Source organism: Argentina silus, assembly GCF_951799395.1.
Source record: "Argentina silus genome assembly, chromosome: 17".
NCBI lineage: Eukaryota > Metazoa > Chordata > Actinopteri > Argentiniformes > Argentinidae > Argentina > Argentina silus.
In genome coordinates this window covers 5,432,579-5,453,850 of record NC_139671.1, presented here as the reverse complement: position 1 = coordinate 5,453,850, position 21,272 = coordinate 5,432,579, and the positions used below count along the sequence as shown (strand labels likewise).

Here is a 21,272-nt window from a genome sequence, read left to right as displayed (position 1 = left end):
GTGCGTTACTTAACAAGCAGGAACTGTTGGGCATTAAATACAACACAGACTCAGATTGATACACTATTCTCCATGTCTGCAGGTCGCATGCTCTTATAGCGCAGCGCAAGCTTTGCATTCCTCTCTGGGATGAATGTATCGAGGGACGCTAGATCTGCATGCAGCTGCGTAATCATCTGCCTGAGGGCAGGCTCCTGGAAGCTTTCATCTGGGTATGTACCGAGGGGAACCTGAAGATGACAGAGCAAAGGTGGAGGTCATGGAGGCTGGTGGAGGTAGAAATCAGAGGACGGTTCATTGTAATGCATGGAACGGAATGAGGAATGGTGTCAAACACATGTGACTTTTATTATTGCTGTTTTGTGATAAGGCCTGTGAGGTCATTAGTTGAAAACCACAATAACTGACAAGACACAGGCATACAAGTAGAATATCAAACAGGTTGAAATCAGTGGGGACTAGGATACTCACAAAGTCTGAGTATTTCTTGCCAAGCAGCCACATGAAGGCCATGCTCCTAACAGTTGTGCCGACATCTGGCAGTGTCTCCAGAATTGTGTCCATGGTAGAGCTCCCCTTAGTGGTCGGATGGGCTTTGCGAAGCATTGGGGGGCTGTTTGGTATCCAGCCACCGTAGTCAAACTAGTCACGAGAGAGACAGAAATATCAAGCAATATTGACATGATCAATGTGTCACTTAGGTTTTAAATTACAAAACTATTTAAAAAAACATGAGCCATTTTATTATGACTTAGATTCAATAAAAAAGTTGAATAAGTCAAGGTCCAAGGTAATCTTTTCTTATTTTTCTTCTCTTCTATATCATACCTGCCCCATGTTAACGCCAGAATGTTGGGCTGATACTGTGAAGATCACCATGGTAATGAATTTCACAACTTCATCCACTTTGTCAAATTTTTGAGGGATTCCTGTGGATGAGGATGAGGATCAAGCTAATACAGATCAAGCTAATACCTGCTAGCAAAACAAACGCTTCAAAGCTACAATCACAATAGAAGCTCTCTTGCTTTACATAACCTATTCTTTAGTGGGGGGTACAGTACAGTACCTGTGCTGCTGTTTCCGAGGAACCCATGGTTGAAGATCTCACCGATCCACTCCTGAAGCTCAGAGTCCTTGGACACGTCACCATCTGAGGGGTAAAAGTGCTCCACCATCCCCTGGACAAAGCTGGAGACCGTAACACAGCATTGGCTAAAATATCAGTTTATATTGCTAAATATAAAGTACCCTGCCTAAGTAATGGGACAGTGAAGCATGTTTTTTATTTTGGTTCTACATTGCAGAAGTTTGGATTTTAAATCAAACACTTATTACTATGAGGTTAAAGTAGAGATTGTCAGCTTTTATGTGATGGTATGTATGTACACATTGGTTTCACCATTCAGAAATTACAACACTTTTTATGCATAGTCCCCCTATTTTAGGGTGCCCAAAAGTAATGGGACAATTGGCTTTTTTCTGGTAAGTTGGGTGTGTTCCGTCACATCATTTGTGCAGGCATAAGAGAGCTGTCAATGTCTAGTAAGGACAATGTCAGACACAACCAAGGTGTGATTGAGACAACAAAAAAGCTATATTATAGCTGTGCAGCATCACAATACCACCTGTTGATGATGGTCCACAACTTCAGGCCATCATCCCTGTAGTAGAAGTTAGGGATGGACTCCAGACCTCGGCCAATGATGTTCACCGGCAGACAGAGGGAGCTGTAGGTAATTTCTGAGAGTGACCTTTTCATGAGTTCAAACAATCCATCGACACCCAAAGTGGAATCCTGATTGGATAAAATAATTTATTGTTTTTGCACAGCATACTCATCCTTCATGTACTGTCTGTTAGATTGTTTTCTTGCTCTCTCAGATGTGCTTTTACTGTATGTAAGTCCTCACAGTAGTTAAGGATCCTTCAGGCCCAAAAACTCTCTCACGGCAGATAAGATTTATCTGCAAGGTGTGACGGAAGTGGGGTATCAGCAACTGGAGGACAAGGAGAGAGAGAGAGAGAGAGTGAGAGAGAGAGAAACAAGACAGAGAGAGAAACAAGGGAGAGAGAAAGAGAGAGAGAAAGAGAGAGGGAAGGAAAAGGCAGAAACATTGATTAATTAATATCGTATCTTACATCCTGGATCTTTGAAGTACTTCATGACTGCATTGACAACATGGTGCTAGGGACAACATAGCTTAGCTGTTAATTATTTGGATTGACACCACTACGTTACGTTATTGTTGCCATATGAATTCACTGGCCATACCTTGAAGAGGGGATGAATCGCTGGTAGGTTCCGGAGGGTTGCCATGTTGTAGACCTCGGGCAGAAAATGAGTGCCAAGTAGATGATAGTTAAATTGGTGCTCAACGAAATCTGCATTCCTCACAAACATCTTGGCTAATATCCAGTCGTGCTCCGAGTCGCTAGGGAGAAAAATGGGGTTCTGCTCTGAGGGCTTCTGCCCAAGCTGTGAGGTCAGAGAAACCAAGACAGTGGAGAGAAATCAATAGGACATGTTTGTCATCAATGATTACATCTGATTTGAAGTTGAAGCTGTTAAGATTAATTTATTGATGAATCTTTTATTAAATGTGTCCACTGCTCCTCACTCACAGATTAAATATCTGTGACACCCTATGACCACAAGTATGCTTGAGTGTACCTGGATGGCAATGGGCAGCAGTTTGTCCTCTGGGTTCTTGTAGAATAGGCAGAGAGCAGCAGTGAGGGGCAGTGGTTCACCATTGACCATCCGTGTGGGAACATCCTCAAGCCTCTTGTAGTCACAAATGAATATGTTCCCTTTCTGCATGGAGGGAATCAATTCAAGCTTGCAAGTTACAATACTCAACTACAGACGTTCCACCCCTATCCCTCATCTTTCATAGAATGTCTACAGGGTTGCAGTGCAGCTATTTTAGACTCTTTCATTTACCAGTGTCTCCATTGCCAGGGAACTCCCATCCTCCAGGGAGGGCTTTACCATCACATCTGTGACAGGAAAGTTGGGAGGAAGTGTTTTGCAACGCTGGATCAAATTGGGGTTGGGTCCGTTCAGAAACTGGGACCCGAAAAAGTCATCTTCTTTCCAGTGCTCAGAGACGTACTCTAGGAGGGAGACATTGAAACATACAGAATCCATTGTTGTCTTGAATGTCCATGAGAGCTTATGCAAAGAAGTAGAGCTAGGGCATAACATTATTTTCGTTGCTCAATGATAAGAGCTATTGCTGATCCACAGCAGCTGGCTCTACCTCTATATTGCTCTGTGTTGCACGAGCACCCTATGGTTTAGCTGATCTACCTGAAATGTCTGTTTTATTGCCCCAGAAGATTGTTTTCATCTTCTCCAAGTCTTCCCACTGCTCTGTGGAACTTGAAAGACCTTTCAGTTTGAGCTCAGCCAAACTGGTGGGGGGGACAGATGTGGTTGAGAAGAGATGTGAAAGGTTATAGACCAAGGTGTACAGTTGAAGTCGGAAATTTACATACACTGAGGTTGAAGTCATTAAAACTCATTTTTAACCGCTCCACAGATTTCATGTTAACAAGAGGAGGAATGGGCCAAAATTCCACCAACTTGTTGTGGGAAGCTTGTGGAAGGCTACCCAAAACGTTTGGCACAAGTTAAACAATTTAAAGGCAATGCTACCAAATACTAACTTAAGTGTATGTAAACTTCTGACCCACTGGGAATGTGATGAAAGAAATAAAATCTGAAATAAATATTTCTCTCTACTATTATTCTGACATTTCACAATCTTAAAATAAAGATGTGATCCTAACTGACCTAATACAGGGAATGTTTACTTGGATTAAATGTCAGGAATTGTGAAAAACTGAGTTTAAATGTATTTGGCTAAGATGTATGTAAACTTCCGACTTCAACTGTATGTATGTTGTATATTTACAGTCATACAAATGGTTCTGGGTATGCATGCTGGTGGACAAATGGTCCAGTACCACGAGCACTGGTGGGATTCATAGTGAGCGTATTCATCTGCTGCTTTGAACTCACGCTGTGACTTGGGTGAAGGCCATCTCCATGGTTTTGGTGAAGGAGAAGTGAAGTTCAACAGGGAGGGCTTGGATTACACTGGCACTGTTCATGTGGGGCACTCCCTCAGCATACTCGACCCATCTAAGGTTCACACAAAGACACACACACACACACACACACACACACCCCGCACACACACACATACACATACTCACAGATACACACACACACACACACACACACACACACACACACACACACACCCACACACACACACACACACACACACACACACAGATATAGAAACAGTCACACACACACACACACACACACACACACACACACACTCACAGTGAACATAGAAGGTACTGTACATTCTCAAGTTATACAGATAAGCACTGTTACGACTGTACTATGACCTGTGGAGCCAGTCCTCGTCAAGTCACTGGAGAACACTCACTTATACAGTAGCTTTTGATGCACCAGCTCCTGTCTCCTGTGGTTCACCAGTAGGGGGAGCTCATCCTCAAAAACCTTAGTTGCTGTGAAATGAAGAAGGCCAAAGGACAAATAATGTGATTTTGCAAGGTGACATAAGTAAGAGAGATGGTCGCAGAAAATGTCACCGCAATAAGTGTGCCACCTGCTGTAGATGTGCATGTAAACTCAAGTGAAACCAGAGTTAAAAGGCATGTGTCACGGCTTACAAAGGTACCCAGAACAACGGGACGCACCTTTTCCTCCTCTCAGCTCCACAACCTCCCCCCTGGATATCCATCTGTGGCAGGGGAAGAAGATGCTCTCCTCTTCAGGCGGCGTCACGACGATCTTGGAGCAGAACCAAATGTTTTCTGGCAGGATGAGGTACTGCTCTTTCTCCAGTTTGACCAGGAGGAGGCGACCCAGAGATGAGGAGGCTTTCACAGTGTAAGTGCCCGTCTGTGTTGGGTATAACGATTAGTTGCAATGGGGATATCAGTTCAGTTCAGTAAAACGGAGAGCAATTTGAGTGCAGCAATAAAAACAACACTTAAAAACGTACAAAATACACAAAAAATATGCACAAAATAAATATGAAATATGATAATTCAACAGTAGTGGCAATCATCAGTTTACAAAACAGCAGCAACATAAACAAAATCTTGCCACCTGACCAAAAAGTGCCACTAGTATGGGCAGTCATCACACCCAGAAAACAGTAATAACACAGTGACTTTTAGTGAAGGGTGAGACGCTTGTTTTTTTTTATCCTTGCCAAAGACATGCAAACCTTTAATTCAAATTTCTCCAACTCACTTACTGTACATGACCAAACTCCATTTCAAGTCACAGTCATTGCAACCACCCTGAAGTCTTTTCCAAAGGTGTCAAATGTCTCTTAGATAATCAAAGATCTATCTTTGGAATGCAGTAATATGATACATTTACACAAATGATGTTGATGATACCATTGCATAAATACTGCCTCACCATCCCATTCTTGAAATCTAGGCCAGAGCTGTCGAGGTTTGTACGCTCACTCTCTCCTTCCGTTCCGATCAATGTGGCATATATGTAGTCATAGGTGTCTGCGTGTAGCATGTCACCTGTGGTCACCTCCACTTTGTACTCAGCCATAGTACATTAGTGGACAATAGCTGGAAAGAGATATTTGGATTTACAATATTTTCTGTCAACAAATGTTTTCATCATACTATTTTCTGTATTTGAATAATTTCTGTGAAGGCTGAGGAAGTTGTTTAAAGGATACTGCAACGGCGGAGCATAGTTTGAAAATTGAAATTGAACTTTAGAAAATGTTGGTCTTGATGAAGATCTATTCCGTAGGCTACTTACAGATGTGCTCAGTAATGTTATGTTTGAAACTCAATTACAATACAGTTTACAATTAAGCAATGTACAAACTTGCAGCAATTATGGGTTTATTATTATAAGTGTTGTTTGAAAATAAGAGAACACACCTTCATGTACTGAAGAGTCCAGGTACTGAGTCTCTCTCCCTCCGTACGGTAGTACTGGAAGTGGCTGACTGTGTCTACTAAAGACTACTAAAGACCATCCTGAGCTTATCTGGACCATGGAAATGCTTATCTGAGGCCATGCAAATCTTCAAGTCACCTGCAGCATCCCTCATGCACCTCAAAAATTTACTCAAATTACTATAGCAGACGTATGAATTTATACTGAGAGGTGAAATCATAGTTAATCCCCTTTTAATTATAATTAAAGTTATTCTTAACAATGTATGTCTTGTGTTTTCCAGACACCTCTTATGGGTACACTCTCCATGATCGACACTCTGATGTATGATAACTCTGTTTGCAGAAGGGAGTAAGGTCTCTATGGACTAATATAGCTAATATAGACCAACCAAAGAAATCTATGGACCAATATAGCTAATAGGTGTTTGAAAAATGGTAGAAATTATGTTGACAAATTAAATTGCATAGATTCTGAGGTTCAATCAGAGCAAAATAAAATTAAAAAATAGTGTCACATTGTCACATTTTTATGCCACAGGCATCATGAAAGAGAACTCATCAACAGACATTAAAAGATTTGTGACTGCGAGGGGCTAACATACACATTTTCAAACATTTTCCCAAGCTCAATTATATGGACACACTATTCTCCATCTTTGCGGGGTTCAAGTAGTTATTGGGCAGTGCAAGCTTGGTGTTCCTCTCCATGATGAACCCGCTGAGGAATGATAACTCTGCTTGCAGTATCTTAATCATCCGCTTGGGGGCAGGCTCATCAAAGTATTCATCAGGGTATGTACCAAGAGGAACCTGAGGAAGACAAAAAACACATGGCTGATTTCATCATAACGTTAGCCTTTGTAAGGAAAGAAACTGCATACCCTATCCTGGCCCCCATTGGGTTGGCCTGCACCCTCAACTTCTCCTACTCTCTGACAGGGACCTCTGCCCACATTTTGTTTTCTGTTTGTGCTCTTTAAATTGTAAATGATGACTACCTTGTTTTTACCCAAGTTTTTCATGTCTGCTTCAAATCCTCACCAATATTGTCACCCCTTCATAAAGGCTCGACTACGGCACTTTGGAAATGATGACGTCACTAGCGGACACCTCATCACCTTCATCTGCAGCAGACTTTTTCGCCGGGCGCGGTGGCGCGTGCCTGTAATCCAAGTCACTGGGAGGCTGAGGTTGGCGGATCGAGTGAGCTGAGGAGCTCTGCGCTGTAGTGGCCCATGTCGAATGGGTGTCCGCACTAAGTTCGGTATCGATATGGTGCTCCTGGGGGAGCCCGGGACCACCAGGTCGTCTAAGGAGGGGTGCACCGGCCCAGGCCGGCAACGGAGCAGGCCAAAGCCCCCGTGCCGTCCAGTAGTGGGATCGCGCCTGTGAGTGGACGCTGCAGTGCAGCCTTGACAATAGATCGGAACACAATCTTTTCATTCATCCACTGAGGCTAAAGTCTTTATTTCAACTTTGGTGTCCTTCCCTCGTTTTTTAAAAACATGGTGAACCATTTGAGTTAGTGAACTAAATCATTTAAATATTCTATAGTTTCAATAATTGGGACTAAGTGCAACTACAGTTGTTGTTGTTACCTATACTTATGTATCACCGCATTATGCGGTATTATTATAGAATAGGCTATAATAAATGTGATCGTATGCTTGAATTGTGTGCGTGTGCTGTAGCATCTCTCAGAGGGAAGGACACCAAAGTTGAAATAAAGACTTTAGCCTCAGTGGATGAATGAAAAGATTGTGTTCCGATCTATTGTCAAGGCTGCACTGCAGCGTCCACTCACAGGCGCGATCCCACTACTGGACGGCACGGGGGCTTTGGCCTGCTCCGTTCCCGGCCTGGGCCGGTGCACCCCTCCTTAGACGACCTGGTGGTCCCGGGCTCCCCCAGGAGCACCATATCGATACCGAACTTAGTGCGGACACCCATTCGACATGGGCCACTACAGCGCAGAGCTCCTCAGCTCACTCGATCCGCCAACCTCAGCCTCCCAGTGACTTGGATTACAGGCACGCGCCACCGCGCCCGGCGAAAAAGTCTGCTGCAGATGAAGGTGATGAGGTGTCCGCTAGTGACGTCATCATTTCCAAAGTGCCGTGGTCGAGCCTTCATGAAGGGGTGACAATATTGGTGGGGATTTGAAGCAGACTGCGGGCTACATTTTTTGCAGGAAGATTTATTGAAATGAATAGCGTTTCTATAATCCAGTGGTTTGAAAAACAATGTCCAATACAAAAACATGTCCAAGAAAAGTGAGGTGGAGGTCTTATTTTGAGCCTACATAGGACTCAAAAACGTGTTTTAGGTCTATAGAAAATCATAGAATAGCCTGCACTGTACAATGCAAACAGGCGATAAGAAGTTTGGTCTCGAAAAACAAAAGGTTCCTGGAGGCTCTTTTAGAGGTTCTTCAAGTTGAAACTTGTTCTTCAAAGAACTCCTTGAAATGGTTCCTCAATGAACCCTTTAGGGATTTATTTATGAGCCAGCTGTCCAATTACTATTATTGTTATTATTATTAATATGAATAAAAATAATAATAAACATAATTTAGTAAGTTAGTCTACCGTGTAATGAAAGTGAGACATGCAATAAATACAAAACATATGTGTGTGCCGTCTAATGAAAGCAAGACAAGCAAATATACAATACTAGTGTGTGTGTGTGTGTTTCTTTTAAAGTAGAAATTTGCCAATTTATACAAAATTAGACTGTGTTCAGCTCTTGCACAATACTCACTCAAATCACATTGATAGAATGCACGTCCGATATTGACACATACACAAACAAGAACGCGCGTTTCCCTTGGTGGTACCATAGCTCTCATTCGGCACCCAGCCCCAAGCTGCAAGCCACTAGTTATCCTCAAAAAGGATGGTCAGGTTACAGTTTGCTAAAAAGTACCTAAAAAGCCTAAACATGTATTGTAGACAGATAAGATTAATATTATCATGTACCAGAGTGATTGCAAGAGGAATGTTTGGAGAAAAAAGGATCTGCGCAAGATGTATAGCATACCACCTCATCTGTGAAACATGGTGCAGGGGTTTTTAAGTTTGGGCATGTATAGCTGCCACTAGAACTTATTAACTTGTCTTAATTGATGATTGTAACTGCCGACTGCAAGTGTACAGAAACATCTTGTCTACTCGAGTGCAAGCAAATCCCTCCACATTGGATGGTGCTTCATCATACAGTAAGATAATAACCCAAAACATACTGCCATAGCAACTAGAGAGTTTTTCAGAGCCAAAAAGTGGGAAGGTCTTGACTGGCCAAGTCAATATTCAGATTTAAATCCAATTGAGCATGCATTTCATTTCCTGATAAGATTTTAGGCAAAACACCTCAAAACAAACAACAACTGAAGATGGCTGCAGTATAAGCCTGGCAAAGCATCACCAGAGAAGATGCCCAAGGTCTGGTGGGTTCAATGACTTTGAATTTAATACATCTCAGAACACAGGACAAATTCATCTAATATCACAAACAGATTTTCATTGTGTTATCACAGGCACTAAGTTGTTTTAGCTTTATATACTGGTCAAGCTGCTTTTCCAAAATAATTACTAAAGATTTTATATTTTGCTGTCAGCTGTTAGTACCGTTGCGTTCAACAGCCTGCCTACTACCAATTAGTTTAGTTATTACTGATTTATAAACTACAAACAAACTCATAATAAACAGTTGACTAATCATAAAAAAAAACCTTTACAAATGATTTAGAAACCATTTATAAAGGGTAGCTGCATAGTTAAATGAAATCTATTGACCAATATAGCTAATAGGTGTTTGAAATATAGTAGAAATTAAGTTGACAAATTAAATTGCATAGCTTCTGAGGTTTGATCAGAGCAAAATAAAATAAAAAATAGCGTCACATTGTCACATTGTTCAGTTAGAAAACACTTTTTATGCCACAGGCTTATCATGAAAGAGAACTCATCAACAGAAATTAAAAGATTTGTGACTGCGAGGGGCTAACATACACATTTTCAAACATTTTCCCAAGCTCAATTATATGGACACACTATTCTCCATCTTTGCGGGGTTCAAGTAGTTATAGGGCAGTGCAAGCTTGGTGTTCCTCTCCACGATGAACCCGCTGAGCAATGATAACTCTGCTTGCAGTATCTTAATCACCCGCTTGGGGGCAGGCTCATCAAAGTATTCATCAGGGTATGTACCAAGAGGAACCTGAGGAAGACAAAAAACGCATGGCTGATTTCATCATAACGTTAGCCTTTGTAAGGAAATAAACTCACCCTGCATGCAGATGTGCCCATGTTGGATAAAAAAGAGGAACATTGGCTATAACAAACTTACAAAGTCATCGTATGTCTTGCTAAGCAGCCACACAGAGGCCATGTTGTTGGTTGTGTCACTGATGTTTGGCAGTATCTCCAAAATTGTTTCCATACTAGAGCTCCCCTTAGTGGTTGGAGGACCTTTGCGCAGAACTAAGGGGTTGTTGGGTATCCAACTGCAATAGTCATACTAGAAGAGAGAGAGACAGTAATGTAAAAGGCAATGGTAGCACGATCAAGATACTGCTGATCATGGGGAATCTAATGCAGTACCCTCCATAGGTATTGGAAAGAGGAAGCACAAATGATGTGACAGAACACACCTGAAGACCCGGAAACACTTGTCAAGACAATTTTCCAATACTACTGGGTCCCTGAAATAGGGGGACTGTGTATAAAAAGGGGTTGTAATTTCTAAAAGGTGAAAACAATCTGAAAAAAGAAAACACTGAATTAAAGCTGAGAATCCCTACTTTAACCTCATAGTAATTGTTTGATTTAAAATTTGCGGTATAGAGCTAAAGGAAGACAAAATGCCTCCTCTTTCCAATACTTATGGAGGGAACTCACTGTATGTAGTACACTGTATTTTCACTTTTCCAGTATTGTTTTCCACATCATCTCACCTGCCCCATATTGACAGCGTTATGTTGCGCTGACACGTTGAAGATCACCATGGTAACAAATGTGACAACCTCCTCCACTGTACAAAAGGACTGAGGGAAGCCTGTGGGAGTACCATTGGTGGATGAGGAGGAGGGAAGCCAATAGCATGTCTCAATGCCCCACATTAAAGGAGCTGTGTGTAAGTCTGTAAGTCCCCCCCACATTTTAGAATGCGCTTCTGAGACCAAAACAGCGTTGGTCAAGTTAAATATTTATTTCAAGGGATCTCATTCCCTGATCACTACCGATTAAACATAGCCATTACAACCATTATAAACCTTAAATGTTACATACTGTACCTTTAAGGGCACAGTTTCACACAACTTTTTAAAATCCTAATGTACCTGTGCTGCTGTTTCCGAGGAACCCATGGTTGAAGATCTCACCGATCCACTCCTGAAGCTCAGAGTCCTTGGACACGTCACCATCTGAGGGGTAATAGTGCTCCACCATCCCCTGGACAAAGCTGGACATCATAACACAGGACAGAATGCTGAAACATCAGTATGTCTCATAGTATTCATTACAATAACGGTTTACCTCGCCTTTTCGATAACACCTCCCGAAACTGTGCAGACGTTTTCATAAGGTAAGATTTCCCTCCCCAAGAGGGGTAGGGAATTGGCCCATTTGCCAAATCTGGAGGTCTACATGCAATCATTTTGATTGTATGTCTTCCCGCTTGTATACTCTTTAAGAAATTACATCAGTGTGGGGAAAAATGTATCGTTCATCACTCATATCATGCACATGGTATGGTGCTATTTTGACAATAAATAGTGATCGTTTAATGTCATCCTTTCAACCAACATGATAAACAGTATGTCCGACACGACAGCGCCACCTGTTGATGATGTTCCACAGCTTCAGGCCGTCATCCCTGTAGTAGAAGTTAGGGATGGACTCCATTCCTTGTGCAGCGATGTTCTCCGGCAGACAGAGTGAGCTGTAGGTCCTGTCTGAGTGACACCTCTTTATGAGTTCCTTGAAACCCTCCACTGTCAAAGTACCCTAAGGAAATGAACAGGCCTACAAGTTAACTGTGATGCAGCATGCTGGCGGTCGCCTGTACATGAATGAAATAACAAGGATTACCCTTGTTCTAGCCCTAGACCCTGGCTGGTGCTGCTCCCTTCACCTACATGGTCACTTGTCATTTTTTAAACACTGTTTATGAGGTTACTGTCAAGCTCTCAGGTATGGCTGCATTAATTTATGAATCTTTAGACCAATTGTTGTGCCTCTCTCCTTACACTTAATGTTATGAAATTGGAATTTGCTAGAAGAATGAATGTTAATGTTAAGGTCCATACATTAGTTAAGACTCCATCAGGACCGATGAGTCTCTCACGACCGAGGATGTTTATATGCAGGGTGTACCGGAAGTGGGGTTTCAGCAGCTGGAAAAAGGACAGACAGAGAGAAGAAGGAAGTGAGGAGAAGACATAGGAAGAAAAAACACAGTGATTAATGCATTTTATAGATAAGAATACATGTTTATATGTTGACATTCAATAAATGCAACCTAGATCATATTTAATTTGAAATAAGCAATAACAAGTGAGGTAATGTTGAAAAAGGCACTTCATGACAATATTGACAATGTCAAGTTTGATGGACCATAACATCCAGTTAGGAAACTATTCATGGTTTGTTGGGACCCCAATTTCTGCTACTGTTGGTTACCATACCTTGTAGAGGGGGTGTATCGCAGGAAGGTTCCGGTAGGTTGCAATTGCGAAGACCTCGGCCAGTAAATGAGTCGCAAGCAGATGGTAGTTCATCTGGTATTCACTGAAATCTGCGCTCCTCACAAACATCTTGGCTAAGAGCCAGTCGTGCTCCGAGTCGCTAGGCAAAAATATAGGGTTCTGCTCTGAGGGCTTCTGCCCAAGCTGTGAGGTCAGAGAAACCAAGATAGTAGAGAGAAGAGAGTAAGAGGAAGACACACTTGTCATGAATGTCAGGTCTGATTTAACGTTTGGACGGGATGAGCTTAATTTTTGCATGTTTACTATGTATGAAATGTGGCCACTACTCACTAACCCTGAGGAACAGATTTAAGAGAGTAATTGTGGTTCAAATTAACACAGTTTCCTGTTGTCGTTATGTAATGTATATTGTATTGTCACTTATGTCCATGAAGTATGCTTGAATGTACCTGGATGGCAATGGGCAGCAGTTTGTCCTCTGGGTTCTTGTAGAGCAGGCAGAGAGCAGCCTGTAGAGGCAGTGGTTCACCATTGACCACGTGTGTGGAAAGATCCTCAAGCCTCTTGTAGTTGCAAAGGAATATGTTCCCTTTCTGCATACAGGACAAAAGCAGATGGAACACAACTGCTGTAATTTCTATGACAAATTGAAAGTAGATATCTGCATCGTTAGCCCATGCTGCATTTGCCTGGCAACCCATCCTTAAAACGCTCCGCCCATTATTGTTATTCTCTGGGGATTCACGTCTTATGCTTTCATCCCTGATATCTCCCCAAATGGAAATCCATTCTTGCCAATCATCGTCCTTTCAGAAACTTTAACCCATGTGTGGCTCGTGGCGCTTCCAATTATGTCAAAGGTTTTGATATTCTGATTGGTTAGGGACAATCCAATTGCTGATGAATTTATTTTGCATTACACCCCCTGATTGTGATTGACAGTCACAATCGGCCTCCAAGATGGCAGATCCAGGCTGAATTATATGGAGTGAACAATAGTGCAGCAAAGTAAAATTCAGGATGGGTTGCCATGCAAATGCAGCGTATCCCATTTACAAAAAAGGTTGAGTCGTGGCTCCTAACGGTTTATTTGCATACCTGAATTTCCATTGCCAGGGAACTCCCGCCCTCCAGGAAGGGCTGTACCATCTCCTCCGTGACAGGGAAGTTGTGAGGAAGCTTTGAGCAACGCTGGATCATATTGGGGTTGGTTCCATTCAGAAATTGGGACCCGAAAAACTCATCTTCCTTCCAGTGTTCATAGACGTACTCTAGGAGGAAGACATTCAAAAAATAATGTATAGTTTTGTCTTGCATATCCATGTTCATTTTAAAGGTGTCCCTCTTCAGTACCTGAGATCGGTGTTGTCTTGAACCAAAATACGTCTTTAAGCTGTTCCAAGTCTTTCCACTGCTCGGTGGAGTCGGCGAAACCCTTCAGGTTGAGCTCAACCAAACTAGTGGGGAGAGAGTTAAAGGAGAGAGTTAAAAGGTTGTTGGCTATGGAAATATCAATTCATTGTATTTTGAATTTGTATGCTGAATTCTTAATCAACCCTTAACCCTAATATCCAGTAGATCTGAAATGACTGGTTGGGTGTAAGCAATATGGTGACCATTTCACCCAACCAAGGGTAAACACATTTGCACATATTGTAGAAATCGGAGGACAGGCTCATTGTAATGCATGGATGTTTGACGCGTGTTTGTAATGCAATCAACAGAATAAGGAATGGCATCAATGAGCCCATTCTCAGGTGTCTACCTCCACCATCTCCAGGGCTGACAGGGTGAAAAGGGTTATGGGTTGATTTGGAGCAATGGTTTTTAGCATTCATCTCTGAATAGGCAAATGTGCTATACTAGTAGTAGCAGTGGTAGTGACTGTCTGTCTACTTTGAACTCACGCGACGGCTTTGGTGTAGATAAACTCTGACAACTTGGAGAAGGAAAAGTTAACCTCAGCAGGAAGGGCGGCGACGTCTGTGGCATTGATGCATTGAGGCGCTCCCTCAGAATACTCAGTCCACCTATGGGCAGGATGAAAACATGCAAACAATCACACACACACACACACACACACACACACACACACAGACACACACACACACACACACACACACACACACATGCAAACATAAAACACAAATTCAGATACACATACTCTACATACATATATACACACATAAAAAACAACATCGCACAAAGGAGCATTGATGGTGTGCCGTGTTGCTCTGTGGAGCCATCCTAGTCAACACTCACTGGTACAGTGCCTTTTGTTGCTCCACCTCCCTTATCCGGTGTTCCACCAGCAGGGGGTGCTCATCCTCAAAAGGTTTCGTGGCTGTGAAGTGAAGAAGGCCACAGCAAAGACAAAATAATTGCTGATGTGACAAGTCAGAGAAACTGGCCACACTTGTTATATAATTTAAAATGGAAATTTGACTTCTCTGGTAACTGCTGCTTACATTTATGTAAGGCCATGGACTTGGATGAAACAGTCAAAAGACATAGCTACATGCATCTCATCTGCTGTTATCCTAAGGACAAATGCATATTCTTGACACACCTTTCCCCCCTCTCAGCTCCACAACCTCCCCCCTGGACACCCATCTGTGCCAGGGAAAGAGGATGACATCATCCTCGGGTGTCGTCACAACCACCTTGGAGCAGAACCAGTCGTCTTCCGGCAGGAGGAGGTACTGCTCCTTCTCCAGCTTGACGAGAAGGAGGCGGCCCAGGGACGAGGAGGTGGTCACAGTGTAGGTCCCCGTCTGTGTGGAGAACGGAATCATAGCAGTGTTCAGTCTCCACAAGTCCTTTTGCTACTATTGGCTACCACGCTTTGATGCCACTGTTATGGTTGTCATGTCACTTCAATAATACTGTATGATACAAGCAGTTACCCATTGTCATACGACAGGGGGTGTCAAACGGAGTCGCGCTTTCTGACGTGAGAAAGCCTGTTACCTCTATCACTACACGAGTATGTCATTGACATGAATGGTAACCAATGTATGATTTGACATGACACTTAATGACAGGTCGCATATCATGTTTATAACGTTATATGTCAGTGGAGGCAGATGATGAGGTGGACATCATCATCTGTCACGATGATGTGATTATGTCGTAGAATTTAAATCATAGTATTTTGAAATAAAATACTGTTAACCAGAGCTGTTGATTCATCCAGAGACTTTATTCACAGAGAAAGAAGCCGTTTCAGATTTGCAAAGTTGAACCCCTTCCACTTCCGTTACCTGTCCTTTTATAAATATCACACAGGTCAACGCCCTTCATTCAAATTCCTGTCTATTTACACCAATGACATTTAAGAACTACATTTCATCGGTGGTGTCATTCTAGTATTCAAGTATTACCCTGTTTTTAATTTTGATAATCTGAAGTGATTAATCCATAAACTAATAAGTGAACATGATGAACTACTATATTTAACCCCTCATTCCCTGCAAAAGTCTCACCGTCCCAGTTGTGAAGTCTCTGCCATAGTTGTCCAGGTTTGTACGCTCACTCTTTCCCTCCGTTCCAGTCAGTGTGACGTATATGTAGTCAGACGTGCCTGCAAGTAGCAGATCACCTGTAGTCACCTCCAGTTTGTACTCAGCCATGGCAGTTTAGTGTAAAATCACTGAAAAATCACAGAGAAAGAAGCAATAAAGATACTTTCCCAATTCTTACAACATTATTACATTATTAGTCATTTGATAGCATTGTCACATTATCATATTTTAAAAAATTCACCCAATGACTGAGAAAAAGAGGCTGAAGAGGATACTGTTGATTAGTAAAAAATAACAAAAACAATAACAATCATTATCATAACCATCACAACAGTCCTCATCATTCATCCACCATCATTACCATACAACATGCATTGTTTGTACAATCAATTCATCCCTGAAACAAACAATGTATGCCTCCAGTCTTCAAACCGTTATACAAAATACTGCATCATTAGACAATTGTTTTTGAATGTCCTTGAACATACCTATTTCAGAAATGTTGTGACTTCAAAGGAGGGGATCTCTCTCTCTGTCTCTCTCGTTCGACTTCACCTGAAAAGTGACTGTTCTTACTGAGATACGTTTCTGTCCTGAGACTACATGCTGAGCCTAACAGGAAATTCTGGTTCCATTCTGTCTAGCGTGACAGAATTACAATGGGATAACAATCTCACTCTCATAAAACTGATTACACAAGATCAGGTTGCGTCTTGGTTCGTTGCCACTGAATTAAAGGTTAAAGAACGCTGTGTATTAATGCAGAATATTCTCAATTCTGTGTACATATCAATGTCATAATGATAGCAGTAGAAACCCTTTTTGTGTGGAATCTTAACTCGAGATGAATAAAATTAGGTCAAGTAAAATTAAGTCAAATCAAATAAAAATGTATTTGTCGCTTATATCGCATACAGTTGTAACTGACATTGTGAAATGTTTTGGGTTAGCTGTCCTCTCCACGAGCCCTCACCACCGGGGTCCCCCAGGGCTCTGTCCTAGGGCGCTTACTGTTCTCCCTCTATACCAAATCTCTTGGCTCGGTAATTTCCTCACATAGTTTCTCCTACCACAGCTACACAGATGACAATCAACTCTTTCTCTCTTTCCCCCCTTCTGACTCACAGGTGGCAACACATGTCTCTGCGCGTCTTGCTGCTTGGATGTCAGCCCACCACCTCAAGCTCAACCTTAACAAGATTGAGCTGCTCTTCCTCCCAGGGAAAGCCTGCCTTCTCCAAGACTTCTCCATCACAGTAGAGAACTCTACTGTGACCTCCTCCCATACAGCCAAGAACCTTGGGGTGATCCTTGACAACCACTTATCCTGTGTGGCGAACATCACAGCGACGGCACGCTCCTGTAGATTCTTCCTCTACAACATCAGAAGTATACGTCCATTCCTCACCAGAGAAGCAGCACAACTTTTGGTCCAAACACTTGTGATCTCTCGCCTTGACTGCTGCAATGCACTCTTGGCCGGTCTCCCCGCCTCCACCATCAGGCCTCTGCAGCTCATCCAGAACGCTGCTGCCCATCTGGTGTTCAATCTCCCCAAATTCTCCCATGTCACTCCCCTCCTCCGCACCCTTCACTGGCTCCCGGTAGCAGCTCGGATCAGATTCAAGACCCTGGAGCTTGCCTACCAGGCGGCAAAGGGAACAGCCCCTCCCTACTTGCAAGCAATGGTCAGCCCCCAAACCCCTGCCCGATCACTCCGCTCTCCCACCCCGGGTGGCTGCCTGGCACCGCTGCCTCTACATGGATGCAGCAGCCGCACTACTCGGTCATGGCTTTTCACTGTCCTGGCGCCCCGCTGGTGGAATGAGCTTCCCACTGCTGTCATGACTGCAGAGTCACTACCAATCTTCCGCTGTAGATTGAAGACCCATCTCTTCAGGCTACATCTAAAGCCAACTACATCAGCTTCAGGAGTACCCTGCCCTGCGACACTGCACATTCTGACATGTGTGTCTGTGTGTGTGTGTGTGTTTATTCACAGGCCTCACGTCTCCCTACTCCTCTGATGACAATAACGGGAAACCCATTTGGACAAAACTGTGACATCGCTCTGGCCTTGGATGGAGAGGACATCACGTCCTCTGAACATACTTCCATGGGAGTTGGGGCTCTGCTGGGGATTTACTTCCATTTTTGGAGTGCAGTATGCAAAGACAGTCAAATAAACATGAATTCACTTCACACAGAAATGCATCATTGGGGCAGAGGCACACACATTAGTATTGATTATTTGCTTGTTTTGCTTTCATTAGATGGCACTCACATATGTTTTGTATTTTTGCCTGTCTCACTTTCATCAGACAGTCGAAAGAGTATCGTATTTATTGCCTGCCTCGCCTTTATTACCCAGTATTCAGTAGAATTTCAAGTTTTCTTGCCCCCAGCGCCAGAGGTTTGAAACCTTCCCCTGACAACTTGTAACATGTTTTTCCCTTTACATCTCTGTTCCCATCTTAAAAATGTTACATGTTTACATTTTCGTTGTTCAGCAGACACTCTTATCCAGACATCTTCAGTGAATCAACAGTGCATCACAGCCATGCCAATTCAGAACTGTACAGGACAGAGAATAAAGATTGCACACACATTATTTGTATGGAGGACCAAAATAGTCAAAGTGAAATAAATCAATAGATACATGAATACAATAACAGTTCCTCAGAACATCTCCAACCTGTTTAAGGACACGCCTTGTTTTGGTACATTGCATATTCTCTGGAAAGGGGGATTTGGATGAGTTCTTATGAACAGTACAGTAACTCACCGCCTTTCTAATGTTCATTTGTTGACATATAAGAGGTATATCCCCACTGAGATGCAGACAAATCTCTTGAGTTTAGGAGGCAGTGAGTGCCCGTACGGTCAAAGGGGGCCTCTCCTGTAAAGTACAGTTCAACCCTTTCTCACCATTGATATTCAGTATGTTCATTACTCGTATGTTCTGCTTGTAAAAGCACTGGTGAGCTCAGCAATCGCAAAGGGGCTGGTAGGCCAAGGAAGACATCCACGGTGGATGACCGAAGAATGCGCACCATAATTAAGAAAACCCCCAAAACAACTGTCCCACTGATCAGGAACCCTCTCCAGGAGGTAGGCATCAATGTGTCAGAGACTACCATCCGCAGAATACGTCACCAGCCAAACTACAGAGGCTTCACTGCAAGCTGCAAGCCACTAGTTATCCTCAAAAAGGATGGTCAGGTTACAGTTTCCTAAAAAGTACCTAAAAAGCCTACAGAGGCCTGGAAAAGTATTGTGGACAGATCAGCTGAATATTATCATGTACTAGAGTGATTGCAAGAGGAAAGTTTGGAGACAAAAGGATTTGCCATACCACCTCGTCTGTGAAACATGGTGCAGGGGTTTTTAAGTTTGGGCATGAGCAGACTAGCTGGCAGCCGTATTCACGGATATATTTAGCTTTTCCCTTTCCCAGTCTGTGGTCCCCACCTGTTTCAAGGCAAGGTAACCTGCCTAAATGACTATGGCCCCATAGCACTCACATCCATCATCATGAAGTGCTTTGAGAGGCTGGTCAAAACCCACATTCACTCCATCATACCCTGGACCCACTCCAGCTTGCTAACAATGCGGTCAACGGATGATGCAATCACCACTGTGCTGCACACCACCCTATCCCACCTGGTGAAGGACAACACCCGTGTGAGAATGTTGTTCATTGACTCAGCTCAATTGGCACTGTATTTAACTGCCGGTTCAATCATGTCACACCTAAGGCTATTACACATAACACCCGATTGACAAATATCTGACTGCAGGTTTCTGCATGGTATATTCCAGTTTGTTAGTCAGTTCTAATCAGGGTAGAATCATCCTAAAAACAACAAGCACACCTCCGACATGTCTGTCAGAGCTCAGAGGGCAAATGAGACTATAGAAGGGTAAAAGGTAAAACACACACAAGTCCATCTGATTTATGGAATGAATAGGAGAGGCGGTGGGATATGATTGAATGTTTTATTTTATTTTTCTATGCTGGAATGTTTTGTGTTTTTTTTATATGCAAAAACAATGAGTAGCAGTGAAAAGGCCTGTGAAAGAAGGAAAAAAGTAAATTTACATCACTCTTACTTCAGTCATGCTGTATGTTACTATAAAGAATACATTTCAAATTCAGGAAATAATAATGAAATATATGTTTTGTGCATTACACAGAAAGCAGTAAACCATTGCAAAGGTGTAAAACTGAGCTGGATTGTCCAGCGACACACCTCAGGAGGGAAGAAGGCCTGAGGCTGCTCTTTGGGGTCTGCGAACCAAAGGATAATTAAAGGAGAAATCCTATTAGAATGTGTTATCTACAATGGCATTGTGAGGCAATGTGAAAGCACTGTATTTGTTACGGTTCCCCCTCCTAACCAGCCCTCTGGCACCACCTTGAGGCCCCGGCGATCATCGCTGGAGCGTCCACCTCCCAGTCGACAGCACACCTGCTCCCTGTCTCCACTCAGCACACCTGTGAACCATCAGCAATCACCGCCCTATAAGAACTCCACTCCAGTGCCAGAATGTACTGTGTCCCACGGTAACTCTTTGAGTATCACATACGCCTTTTCATATCCTCCAGTGTTTGTTTTGCGTCTCGTATGCAGGCGCTCATACACTTTAAATTATATAATTGTATTTAGAAATGTCGATGATTAAATGTGACAATGGGAGTTTTGATGTTCCATTATAGATTTACCATTATCACATGTGGGGAGAAGGGAGTGTGCACAAGTCAAATGGGTTGCTGTTCACTGATACGCAATTTAAGATAACAAAGTACATCACCTATCACCAGTAAATATAGACTTTTCGTTAAAACATGGAACAAATTAAAACATTTAGCGGGCTATTAAAAAAAACTGCCAAAGACTAGGAATGTAAAGATGTAATTTCTACGAACCCCGCAATTCCCTCTATGGAATCGGTCTGTAATGGGCAGCGATCGAGCCTACAATGTGGGGGGAAGGTGCGATCATATTTCTGAGCAAATGTGAGCATCTTCTCCAGGCTACTGATGA

At 42.8% G+C, this 21,272-nt stretch overlaps 2 protein-coding genes across 3 annotated transcripts; both read right to left on the bottom strand.

Annotated features, from left to right (window-relative positions):
• Nucleotides 1-50: 50 nt before the first annotated feature.
• On the bottom strand, nt 51-5,629 carry LOC310818031 (hydroperoxide isomerase ALOXE3-like; the record flags this gene model as incomplete). The annotated part of the gene is made up of 12 exons (XM_083688789.1): nt 51-230; nt 472-642; nt 829-929; nt 1,070-1,191; nt 1,629-1,798; nt 2,276-2,479; nt 2,675-2,818; nt 2,948-3,120; nt 3,317-3,420; nt 4,473-4,554; nt 4,747-4,951; nt 5,483-5,629. The coding sequence occupies 12 exons, from the start codon at nt 5,627-5,629 to the stop codon at nt 51-53; spliced, it is 1,803 nt and encodes a 600-aa protein (XP_083544915.1).
• Nucleotides 5,630-6,553: 924 nt separating this feature from the next.
• On the bottom strand, nt 6,554-16,808 carry LOC310818194 (hydroperoxide isomerase ALOXE3-like). 2 transcript variants are annotated; one of them, XM_083689012.1, is made up of 15 exons: nt 16,713-16,808; nt 16,186-16,352; nt 15,270-15,474; nt 14,963-15,044; nt 14,608-14,730; nt 14,054-14,157; nt 13,799-13,971; nt 13,150-13,293; nt 12,680-12,883; nt 12,302-12,388; nt 11,833-11,999; nt 11,333-11,454; nt 10,949-11,049; nt 10,342-10,512; nt 6,554-6,804 (listed from the first exon to the last, which is right to left on the bottom strand). In XM_083689012.1, the coding sequence occupies exons 2-15, from the start codon at nt 16,330-16,332 to the stop codon at nt 6,625-6,627; spliced, it is 2,010 nt and encodes a 669-aa protein (XP_083545138.1). In that variant the 5' UTR covers nt 16,333-16,352; nt 16,713-16,808; the 3' UTR covers nt 6,554-6,624. The 2 variants fall into 2 exon arrangements, with proteins under 2 accessions (XP_083545138.1, XP_083545137.1); XM_083689011.1 differs by lacking the exon at nt 6,554-6,804 and adding an exon at nt 9,436-10,212.
• Between the last annotated feature and the right edge of the window lie 4,464 nt (nt 16,809-21,272).

Coding starts and splice junctions, on each gene's coding strand:
- LOC310818194 (XM_083689012.1), bottom strand. CDS start 16,332: ATGGCTGAGTACAAACTGGAGGTGACTACAGGTGATCTGCTACTTGCA. Junction 11,455..11,832: donor CTGTGGAACATCATCAACAG/GTGGCGCTGTCG, acceptor TATGATGTCCAG/CTTTGTCCAGGGGATGGTGG. Junction 10,513..10,948: donor ACGCTGTCAATATGGGGCAG/GTGAGATGATGT, acceptor TCTCTCTTCTAG/TATGACTATTGCAGTTGGAT.